General features: G+C 34.2%; 1 protein-coding gene across 2 annotated transcripts in view; it reads left to right on the forward strand.

Annotated features, from left to right (window-relative positions):
* Nucleotides 1–12,966, forward strand: part of LOC134229231 (hydroxymethylglutaryl-CoA lyase, mitochondrial-like) — a 99,916-nt gene that overhangs the window by 48,805 nt on the left and 38,145 nt on the right. For both annotated transcript variants that reach the window (XM_062710938.1, XM_062710939.1), the window contains exon 6: nucleotides 837–1,025. In XM_062710938.1, coding sequence (XP_062566922.1) covers nucleotides 837–1,025 — 189 coding nt within the window. The remainder of the gene's footprint in view (nucleotides 1–836; nucleotides 1,026–12,966) is intronic.

Genomic DNA, 12,966 nt, shown 5'->3' on the forward strand with positions numbered 1-12,966 from the left:
TTATTTTAAACAACATTTATTTTAAAAAATGTTACAATTAATGTAAGTTTTCAGTCTTATAGTCTGAAGTTCTTTTGTAAAACGGGTGTCAACTAGGATTTCTAGTAGGGCTGGGTAATTGGCCAGAGATTTCGTATTGCGATATTTATAAGTGTATTGCGATATGCATTGCAATATTTTCAACATAAATAAAATGACATTTTCTCATTATATTAACTTCAATTTACATGCAGAATGTACATAACAATGATGAGTAACCAAAGGGGAAAAGAGTCAAGTTGGATTAATTACACTTATATACTGAAATACACCCATGCAACAGCTTCTGTCTTAATGTTTTGCTTTATCACACACCTTTCTGACAACTTTTCATAATATTTATTGATAGAATTCCTCAGTCAAAACATGTTGCCAGTATATATTGGTATTACAAAAACGTATAGCAATGTAATATCGCTATTTTTGCCCAGCCCTAATTTCTGGTGTTAGGGTTCATCACAGCCTATCGATTATATACTAGTAAAACTTCATTCTTTATAGATCTCTAGTCAGGGTTTAATACTTAATACTTAGGTGACAGTTAAGGTCCTTTGTCTTCCTGTTATGAATTTTAATGAAACATAAAAATTCAGATGGAGGCTTAAATATAATTATAATTGCTACAGAAACCACTGAATAACAATCTGTTGAAGATGCAAGTCACCAGATTGTACTCAGCGTGCACTTCCATTTGTTTGAGCTGGTGAGCTACACCTGTTTACTCAATACTTGATATACATGTATTGAATTCTTTTGATCAAGTTTCTGTAGTATTGATAATATTTTTTTAATTGTAGGTAGCTAAACGGATGTTTGAAATGGGTTGTTATGAGATATCTTTAGGTGACACCATCGGTGTAGGAACTCCAGGTGCCATGAAACATTTAATAAGCAAAGTAACAGAATGTGTTCCTATAGAACGTTTGGCAGTCCACTGCCATGACACATATGGACAAGCATTGGCAAACATCTTAGCAGCAATACAGGTATATATGTTATTCTGTATAAAATAATATGGATTTTCTGGCCACCCATCCATCTGTCTGTCATTTAGTCTGTTTCCCATACTTTTGTTTCTCATATTTTCCTTTTAAAATCTTTTGCACTTAAATTTGATAGTACAGTGTATTACTTTCACTTAAGGTATGTCACTCATAGCTATTTAGAAAAGTCAGGCAGAACATTACTTCAAAACTATTTATTATAATTCAATTTCCATTGCACATTTAAATTAAATAATGAAAATTGTCCAACAATCATTTAAAGAACTGTTCAAAAATTCACAAAGAAGCAAAATTTATGAGGGAATATTTCTTGTGGTGGAAGGATATTTAGCAGAAAATTCTGCAAATCATTTAATTTCTTGGAACTTAAACCTCACATACTTTTACTCAGAGAATAATTTCTGTTATGATATGCTAGGAATATTAGATATGCATCTCAATTTATATTTTTAGAACAATTTTTACACCTTCCCTCAACAAACTTTTCCAAGAAATATATATTTTTAGCACTTCTGAGCCAAATGCTCAAAGAGCTAATGCTAAAGCCATTTGTGCGTTGTGCAGTGTGCATAAACTTTTTAGAATATGGGGCATAACTCAAGAACCCCTTGGACCCTTAAACAAGGGGAGATAATCAAGAAAATAAAACCAAAAGTACTGGTTGCCAAAAAATCTTCTTCTCCAGAACCACCTGGCAGATTTCACCACACTTACACACAAGGATCAGGATATGTTGAAGATTAAAAACTGTTGAAGCATCACCTGGGGCAAAGGGCGTGGTCTCAAGGTCACTTCAAAGTTGACCAATAATTACACTTCATAAAAACATTTATATTTTGCTTACTATAAAGACTAGACTCATCAAAACTTGTAAGATGATGCTTCTTAGGACTTCACATCATGTTATCTCAAAAGCAGGTCACAGTGACCTACTTTTTAGGTCAACCGAGTAACTCAAGTGACCTGTTGCTCTCCGTTTTCATCCGTCGTCGTGCGTCGTGTGTTAACATTTGAACATTTTCAGCTTCTTCTCTGAAACCACTGAACCAATTTTAACCAAATTTGTATACAGCATCTATGGGTAAAGGGGAACAAAAATTGTGAATTTCATGGTCCCTGGCGCACTGGGGCCTGAGGGGTGGGGCCAAAACCACTAAAATTATTGTAATCTTTAAAAATCTTCCTCTTTTACTCCTGGACATCAAGCAGACAAACTGTTGGCATGATTGTAATGAGCATTGAGTCCTCTACCAAAATTGTGAAATTCATGGCCCCAGGGCTAGGGGTTCTAGTGCTAGGGCAGGGCTATAAAGATTATATAGTGAAAATGCATTATTTCTTTGAAAATCTTCTTCTCTGCTCCTAGGTATTGAATAAATTAACTAAGTACATAGTTATGATGAGCTAGAATGCCTCTTCCAGATTTGTGAATTTTATGGCCCCAGGGTCAGGGGTTCTGGTGTTAGGGCGGGGCTCTATTCATTATGTAATGATAATGCACAGGGCTCGACATTAACTTTTTTTCCTACTTGTCCATTCGGACAAGTGACCAAGATATTTACTTGTCCGAACTCCAACTTTACTTGTCCGAAAATTTTTCAATGAATGTCTTGTTATGTAAACTTGAAAACAATAAAAAATATTAAATGTGCTTGATTCATAAGTGTTGTTATTGATAAATAAGACAAACACATATAAAACAAAATTTTATCTAGATTTCCTGTCCTCACAACGGCATAAATGTTCGCAAGTGAATCTGTAAAATCAATCAAATATATTTTAAACTCACAAACGTCATAAGATCCACGCCATGCAATAGTATGGCTGCAATTAATGAACATCGATCCCGATCAAGTGTGAACTTACATAGCGATTCATATCGGGATCGAAATTCAGGTTTATGTACTGCTTCCGTTTTTATTCGATAAATTTTACAAAAGTTGTTTTTTATGATTATTATTATTTGAAGACTTCTTCACATAGAAAAATCACTTGTCCAATCGGACAAGTGCCTAGCAATATTCACTTGTCCGAAATTTTTTTTCATTGGTACCGGACAAGCGAACAAGCGTTAATGTCGAGCCCTGATGCATTTATTCTTTGAAAATCTTCCTCTCTGCTTCTGGGTATTAAATAAACTAACTAAGCACATGGTTATGATAAGCAAGAGTGCCTTTTCCAAAATTGTGAATTTTATGGCCCCAGGGTCAGGGGTTCTGGTGTTAGGGCGGGGCTCTATTCATTATGTAGTGAAAATGCATTAATTCTTTGAAAATCTTCTTCTCTGCTTCTTTTATTAAATTAACTAACTAAGCACATTGTTATGATGAGCAAGAGCGCCTCTTCTAAAATTATGAATTTTATGGCCCCAGGGTCAGAGGTTCTGGTGTTAGGGTGGGACTCTATTGATTATATAGTGAAAATGCATTATTCTTTGAAAATCTTCTCTGCTTCTGGGTACAGTAAAAGAAGTAAAGCCACGAAGGTGCAAAATCGGCCTACATTTTTTAGGAAATTTTAACTGAAGTAAAAGAGAAAAATAATGATGAATATATTATCTACTAGTCTTGAGCTCAAAAGGTTCACGTCATATTTTTCATTTGATGACGTCATAATTGTACAGTAAACGTCAAAACACATGCACTTTGCTGATTTTTAGCAAAATCAACCATTTTTTACATCTTTAACTCAAAATTTGACCTTGACCACACCCTACAAACAAAATAAAATTTATGTCATTAAAAAGAGGATAAAAAAGTAAATACATAGGGCATATTTTTATTTTGTTTGTCACGTGTGGCCACATCGAAAACTTAACTTTCCTTTCCATATCAAACCTCTGAAAACCGACCATCACAGCGGATTTTCGGGAATATCTCAGGATAATACCAAAAATAATATTTTTTGTGCTTTCTACTTTAAAAATGTATCAAAATGAATTGTCTAGTTTGAAATATATTGGATTTTGTGTTGTGGTAGTAAAAAAGGAAAACGAAAACCATGTGCCACACCCTACAAACAAAATAAAATTTATGTCATTAAAAAGAGGATAAAAAAGTAAATACATAGGGCATATTTTTATTTTGTTTGTCACGTGTGGCCACATTGAAAACTTAACTTTCCTTTCCATATCAAACCTCTGAAAACCGACCATCACAGCGGATTTTCGGGAATATCTCAGGATAATACCAAAAATAATATTTTTTGTGCTTTCTACTTTAAAAATGTATCAAAATGAATTGTCTAGTTTGAAATATATTAGATTTTGTGTTGTGGTAGTAAAAAGGAAAACGAAAACCATGTGCTTTACAAAATATTACAGCATGTAGCATTGTCGACTTCTTTTTACCCTTACCGTGGTTCAGACCCCAGGCTTTTCCTTGACATAGCTAATTTAGATTCAATTTATTATATTTATAATATATATATTTTTTTAATAATGTATACTCTTTTTGGATTTCTTTTTGTGAATTCGTGTTTACAACTCGATCCCAACGCCTCTTCACCATGGTCACTATGTAATCAAAGGGAGATTACTCTTGAAACAGCCTACAGCAGATAACACTACCAGCAGAAAGGTCCAATGAATCAATTGAAAATCAAATTAAATGTTTGGCGATTAAAATGTAAATAATTTCATGACATCTGCATCGCCAACATAACAAATACCGGTATTATAAATTGGCTAAATAAAATAAAAACAGCAGCATACCGCGTTTTAAGAATTAACCAAGAACCAAGAATGTCTTTGACATTTCTTTTATATTTATAGTTGAAAACATTTCAAGAAACTAGACCTCATGATATATATGTGACGAATTATTGAACCTTCTCAATCTGAACATGTGTATGTGCTGATCTAGAGTGTGGGACTTCAGATTTAAAAGGTTCTATATCCAAAAGTGTTATTTTGTTTGTTTAATTGAATAAATGAACGAACACATAATCAATTCTACATATATATAATTTACGAGAGGCAACCGTACAATGCATTAGGACATGAAAAAAGTGCTACCGTCACGAGTATGCATGTTCTATTTCTCTCTCTCTCTCTCTCTCTCTCTCTCTAACGCTCTCTCTCTCTCTAACGCTCTCTCTCTCTCTCTCTAAAACGCTATTTTCACCTAGGATTAAAATGAAAAAAATTTATTAATATCATTCTTAAGTAATATGATTTTAAAAAAAAGTCTCTGTATCTTCTTTAGATGACAACTTGCACTCAATTTTAGCAACAGGTCGTTTTAAATAAAGGGGGTAAGGTTGGCAAAAAAATATAACTTTTTCTTTAAAACCAAGAAAGTATGAAGGATACCCACTTTCACCTTTGACCTTTCTTATTGTCAACTGCTTATAACATAAAATATCTCAAATATATCGTTGTAAAAATGTCTAATTTTTAGTTTTTATGACACATTTAATAAATGAATTGCAAAAATGAATTGATGCGAAACAGAAACTCAAGCACGCAGATGCTTAATTATCAAAAGTGCACATATTCGGAATAATATTCATGATTATATACATGTATATACGTATTTTCAAATTTAAGATCAAAAGAATAATATGTGTATGTCAAAATTTATATCACAACCCATATCAACCCTCGAACAATAATACTCCTTCGGACTCATACATGTATGGTATTTGGGACTGTTCACCCTAACAATCTGTTCACACAGAGTCCGCTCTCCTTTGATCATTGTAAATATTTAATGCACAACAGTTACATTATCTTTGAAATTTAATATTGAGGGTCTCGGCTAGATATATATACCAGTGGCGGATTTAAGGGGGGCGCACCCGGCGCGCGCCCCCCTAAAATTGTCAAAGTTAGCGTAAATCAAATATGTCTACTTGGTAGACCTCATTTTTACCCTACAAAATCTCTAGAATCAAGGAGCTTCCGGGGGCTTCGCCCTCACTGGGGGCCTCAAGGCGGCCCCCAGACCCCTTGCCTAATTTTGGTGCCCCCACTAACTCCAAATCCTGGATCCGCGCCTGTATACAGGATGTGATACAGATTTGACCATGGAGATATATAATAATTAAAAAAAGTTGGATGCGTTAATAAGCTGCTCAACATTTAATTTACTTTTTTTCCCTTTTAGTTTTCATTAATGTGCATATACTAGTTTTCTGTTCGAATTCAAAGTCGGATGCGTAAAGGTCTGCTCAAATAAAACTAATCTGTGAAAAAGTTGGGGTTTTTTTAAGTCTATACTGCAGTAAAATAGGGAATCCCCCAGTTTTCATGCATTTCTTAATCATGTGATTGTTATATCGGGAGCAGTGATTTGATTAAAATAGTTCTCAAGTAAAACTTATATGGAAATATTGAATACTTACAATTTGAAACTGATAACATAAATCCGCAAATTCAGAAATTATTTCCGGGGGGGGGGGGGGGGGGGGGTCCACCCCAGTCCAAAAAAAAAGTCCAACCCAGAAATTTCTTTACAAGCCAAAAGAAAAAAAAACTAAACTCGCCCAAACGTCAAAAACCTATTTCGTGGTGGTGGTGGTGATGGTGGGGGGTGGGGGGTATTGCCTAAAATCTTTCACTTTTCATACCCATTTCACACTAATTCGCATTTACCGGGGGGGGGGGGGGAGGTCCCAAGGGGGTCCAACTTTTTTCTTGCTCCAGTATATACATTTAATAATCTTGCAAATTCTAGATCCGTGCATGAATTCGGGTAACAAGAATCATGTACAATAACAAATCTTAAGAGGAATTACATCATATTATTTATAATTAATGCAGGCACCGATCCTGGAAAATTTATATAAATTTGTATAATTGGCTTTGTATATACATTTTTCATCTTTGCAAATTCCAGAATTTCACTGATGCACGTACATGGAATGTCCCTGGTATTTGGTTAGACGGCAATAAATCTGGTACATATATATGGGACCTTTTATAAACAAACTCTAACATTATTAAACTGCATGTAAATACATGTATGAAATCTTTTCAATGGTCTGTATTGATAGCATCATTCAATACTACCAGAAGATGTTTGTCCGCAGGCGGGGATCTAGAAATTTTTCAAAGGGGGGGGGGGGTTGAAGTTATTTTCAAAGGGGGGGGTTGAAGGCGAAAACAGATAAAAAGTACGTTATACACATACATATAGTTAAATAACTCAATAGAATATCGATACAAGGTGGAGTATGGTTTTTGAAAGTGGGACGTTGATCATTCTGGGAAAAATTACTTGTATACATTACCAGAAAGTTTTTGAAAAAGAAAGGAAAATAAATCTCCGAACCTGAAAATCCTATTTTGTAAAGGGATGGGGTTTTATTTTGTTTTTACAACCGAATTTCTTTATATATTACAACATTAGCCTTTCACCTTAAATTTTCTTTAGTAGAAACACAACAAAAAATTGGGACTTTCTTATTTCTCTTTCTTTTTTGCAAATCCAAAGGGGGGGTTGCACCCCCTCTGGATCCGCCACTGGTCCGTATGTTTTGTCTATCAGGAGACAGGATCCATGTAGCATTCTTCTTAGTTCGGGCCTGCAGGAAGCAATTACAATTACAGTTGGATGGGGGGAGGGGAGGGGCACAGTCACATTTCTTCAGCTGGGGTCACTATCAACTACCAAAATTTCCTCAACAAGCAAAAAAAAAAAAAAAAAGAAGTCATCAGACATATCATTGAAGGGACACAAGCATATACTACCTTTGTTTTCTTAAGTTTTCTATATATCGGCAAAATTAGGGGGGGGGGGCAAGGTTCAAGATTAATTGCTCTCTTTGCTCTCTGGTGCACCGAAACGTCATCATTTCCGTTTATTATGTTGCACTATTTTATTGGAGACGTCTGGGAAACTGCTTAAAACTTAAAGTGCACTCAAATTGACGACCTGATAAGTGACGTCTTCAACTTTATCCACTTTTCAACCTGATTTTTTATTTAATGTTTATAATATACATGTATGTAATGTATTCTATACTTTTTCTCAGGTGAAACTTTTTTGATAGCCTTTTCCCCTTTATAAATATTAACTATTTTTGTGAATTTGGATTCTCACAATAGGAAAATGCTAAGCGGAAAAAAAGTCCTAAACATCATTTATTTAAGAAAAATAATTTTTAATGAAAAATGACACCATCTAAACAATTGCTGAAAATTTCAGCTTAGTACACGTGCACTTTTTTTTTCACATCAAAAACAACACCAACCCCACCTCACCACCCCTAAAACACTAGATAAAATATTCAATATTTATTCTAATCCTACTCTTGTGGATTATTTTCTATCAGTGTAAATTTGTTATCTCTAATAAATAATTTCAACATCATGATTTTAACGTGTTTAACGTCAACTTCATGACATCATAGTATTTCAATCGAAAAAACAATGCTTAATTTAAACACCTGTAAAAAGAAAACTATAAATGATATTGATAAAAAATAAACTGTTTTACAACGTACACATACTAGACTATCATTTCACAAAAATTCATAAATTTTGAATACGGTGCGGATTTTGATGCTTCGTGGCTCTTGTTCTTTGTCCAAACCGACTACCGACGGTTCCATAAAATATGGCCGGTTTAGACAGAATCTGGAGTGCAGGAAAAATGAAGGAAAATATTAATTTTGAAATTTCGTTATACTAAATTACAAAAGTCATTTTATTTACACGTACATCATATAGAATTACGTAGTAAAATGTAGTTAATAATAAAATAAATCAATATTTTGGAGTCTATAAATTATAGAATAGTCTAGAAGCTTGCATTTAATTTACTTATTTTCTTGTTTGTTCATGAAGTTTGAAAGTCAGAGTGAAATGTTACCGAAATCAAAATCTACACACACGCATATTATACTATACATTTTACCAAGCGGGCCGGGTTTCTCATGTCAAAGAGCTCCTTCAATGTATAACCATAACACAACATTTACGATTTGATAATAATTTGGATTGAACTTTTAATTTTTATGTAAAAATTTGGGATTTTCGTCCCACCAACTTCCCACCACAGATATTTTCTCCTGTGGGATTTTTTCTCCCACAAATTTGTTCAAATTAAATGATATTGCTAATCAAAGTATATCTCCCATTTATTGTGAAACATGGAATATATCCCAAAAATTATGACAATTACAAATATTTTGTCATGATATATAGAATATATTCCTACTATAACAATGTATTGGTGAAAATAATTCATTGTCAAGATCCGTGGGATTTATCCCATTTGAACAAATTTGTGGGAGAAAAAATCCCACAGGAGAAAATATCCCATCTGACATTTTTTCTCCCATGGGAGAATATATAGTTGGTGGGACTGAAAATCCCACCATTCCCTTCCTTTAGAATGGGAGACCCTGGAATACTTCTAAGAAATCACACCAAGTGATATAAAAATATTTTTGATTTCATAATTAGAAACGGTAGTAAAAAAACCAGAGTTAAATGTCGTACTGTTACAACATTTACGATTTGATAATAATTTGGATTGAACTTTTAATTTTTATGTAAAAATTTACGTCTTCCCCACAGTGTTATGGCGCCATTTTGAAATGCGTTCGATTTTCGATCCCGATATATATAGTTATTTGGCCAGTTCCGAATAAGAAACCGATTCGACAGTGCTACAAATATACTAGGAATTATTTCAAAGTCTAAGTGTTTTGTCAAGGTAGTTCGATGACTTGTGGAATTAAATATTGTTTCATAAAAGTTCAACCTTCCCTCAAAAAAATTTATTTCGCAAGTTACCATAGGTGTCCATTTTACCAGTTACGAATAAGCCGACGGGTTCCAGATACCCTAGATATTCTTATTCAATTCAACCCTAAATTAAGAAATATACGTCCCAGACGTTATCCACTGGCATGCCTAAGAAAAGTTAAATTAATTGCTTACCAATAAATTATTTGTATTTCCAAAGGTTAAAGAGAAACTAGAGGTATACTGTGGGCACTAAGCTCATTTTAATGATACCCCACGCCTCCTTTATGATTATTTAAGACAAAGTCCATGTTTTACTCTGGGAGACCCGAAATAAATGTCAGATCAAAAAGTAAAATAATAGGTCACAATGTCACAATGCAATAAAGAATATGTGAAAGTATCATTAAATCTTATTCAGTGGTATAGGAGGAATTGCGGACAAGAGATGGATATACCTTTCAATATTACAAAGAATGGCAGTATCTATGTTTTTCTCAGGGAGCCCAAATTATGTACCAGATCCAAAAATAAAAAAGATGCACTTTGGCACTGTTAAACAAAGATTCTGTGAAAGACTCATTAAATTCTGTGAAGCCTCATTAAACTTCATTCAGTGGTAGAAGAGGGGTTGTGGATAAGAAATAGATACCCCAGAGCATATCAGACGGACGGACGTACTGCTAGACGGACGGACGGACGGACGGACGGACAGACGGATGGATGGACAAACATCCCATTACTATATACCGCTTCTTCCTGTTTTTCAAGCGGGGGTAGAATAAGTCACGTTTACAATGAAGAAAAGATTGAAGAGTGAATTTATAATAGTGTTTAAAATGGGTATTTGGAACTGGTAAAATAAGAGCACGAAAATATTTCAATATCTTCCAGCGTTCTAAATATTTATTTTTCACATGTTTTTAGTATATGTTAGAGTACATATCAAACTTACTTTTGATACCTAGAACGTTGTTTTATGTGAAAAATTTATGCATCTACAGAGGTTTTTCTGCAGACTTACGCGTCGCGGTGATTCAGATTTGTTGCATTGTAAAAGTGTGTCGACTGTTTCAAGTACGATAACGAAACCAAACTGAGGGCAAAAAATCAAAACTTCACATAATTCAAACACTCATGAATAAGCCTTCTTACCATAGAAATCAATTCATTTTTACACCGTTGAATTTATTAATTATCAATCCTTAAATTACTAATTATTCGGAACTGGCCAAACGACTGTATTTTGATTTGTAAATCGTGTACACATATTTTGTATTTATGTTATAATATGGTAAAAGGAATGAAAACAAAGTTAAGCGTGTATTTTTTTAAAACTGTAATTAAATCATATACCAGTATTTTTTTCAAGTGGGCTGTGTCACCGCCGCATTTCAGTTCGTCTCATAACACTATGCTAATGTAAACACAGATTAGCACATCCACCACGAAAGGTGTTAATTGCTTTGAAGTAACTCAGGTGTGGCCGGATTAGATGAAATAATTACCGTTAATTATGAGCAGTTGGGACCAGTATGATCGTTCGGAATACAGAATAGACAGTATCCGGACTACACAGAATTTTTTCTAATGAATTTGTTAAAGAAGTGCATGGGACTAAAATTTAAAGATGGAATGGACAAAAATCTGGAGTACTCAGAGTCCGGATTAGACAAATTTTACTGTATTAAATAAACTAACTAAGTACATAGTTATGATGAGCAAGAGTGCCTCTTCCAAAATTGTGAATTTTATGGCCCCAGGGTCAGGGGTTCTGGTGTTAGGGCAGGGCTCTATCGATTATAAAATGAAATACATTAATTCTTTGAAAATATTTTCCTTTGCTTCTTGGTTTTATGCCAATGATCCAAGTATATATATTTATGATGAAGAAAGGTGCATCTAGCAAAGTGGGTTTTTTTATGCCCCCTGGGTCAGAAGGGGGGGGGGGTACATAGTCTGAAAATAAATTAATGCTTTGAAATCTGCTCTTTGGTATTAATCAACCATTTTATGATAAAATTTGAAAACTTTTTGAAATATGTGGCCCCTGGGTCAGTGGTTCCTTTGGGGTGAGGTGCACAACTGGGTATAAAGTGGAATTGCATTTTCTCTTTGTTACTCTGATCTTCCTCTGGGTATTAAGTAAATACGAGGGTTGTTAGAAAAGTTAACGGACACATTGAATATTGGAAAATCTATTGTGTACTATGAAGTATGACCTATGTCTGAATAAATTCCTACATTTTGTTTATTAGTATTTAAAAAATCAGGTCCATTTACTTAAATCTTGAAAATTTGCAACAATTTTTACTATGAGGTCATGGGATTCACGCAGCAATCACTTGACGTAAGGCGACGTGACAACCAGATTTCAACCCGTTAAGCGTTGTCCAGTTCTATAAATCTTTTATTTTTTCAGATTTTTCTCTTCTTTTTTTCTACTTTAAAATTGAATATCTATATCAAGACATGTTAGTTTTCTACTATAATGTCTTTTATACTGATTCAGATTGTACTGATTCGGATATTATTTTGATCTTTAAAAAAGTCTATGCAGTTAATCGATCATGAATGGAAACAATGCAAAACCATATAGGCACAATGTCCAGGCGATAAGGGTTATAGATGAAGTTAATCATTCAAAATGTTAATCCTTCCATTTTTTGCTCACCTCAACGAAGTTGGGGGAGCTTATGTAATACCCTAGGCGTCGGCGTCCCAGGTTAAGGTTAAGTTTTTTTGAGCAGTTTTCTTTTTAAGTACTTCTGTGTCCTATATTGATTAGACATGCATGGAAGATGCTTCTAATGTGTTTCATTGTACCAGTCAAAGTTTCAGATGCTGCAATTTCAGCAAAGGAATGACCAGGTTAATGTTTTTGGAGCAGGTTAACATTTTTGGTGCAGTTTTTGGTGTAGGTCCCATTTCCACGGAACTATGAGCCCTAAGTTGACCAAACTTGCATGGATGGTACATCTTAGGATGCACATTACCAGGCTTCTTTCGGATGCTGAATCTGAGCTACATTTTCAGGTTGAGTGAACAGGTTAATGTTTTTGGTGCAGGTCTCATTTCCAAGTAACTATAAGCCCTATGTTGACCAAACTTGCATGGATGATACATCTAAGGATGTACACTACTAGACTTGCTTCGGATGCTGAATCTGAGCTACATTTTCTGGTTGAGTGAACAGGTTAATGTTTTTGGTGCAGGTCTCATTTC

The sequence above is a fragment of the Saccostrea cucullata genome, unplaced genomic scaffold (genome assembly GCF_032062105.1).
Source record: "Saccostrea cucullata isolate Sc308-1 unplaced genomic scaffold, CSIRO_AGI_Scuc_v1 ctg526, whole genome shotgun sequence".
NCBI classification, from domain to species: domain Eukaryota; kingdom Metazoa; phylum Mollusca; class Bivalvia; order Ostreida; family Ostreidae; genus Saccostrea; species Saccostrea cuccullata.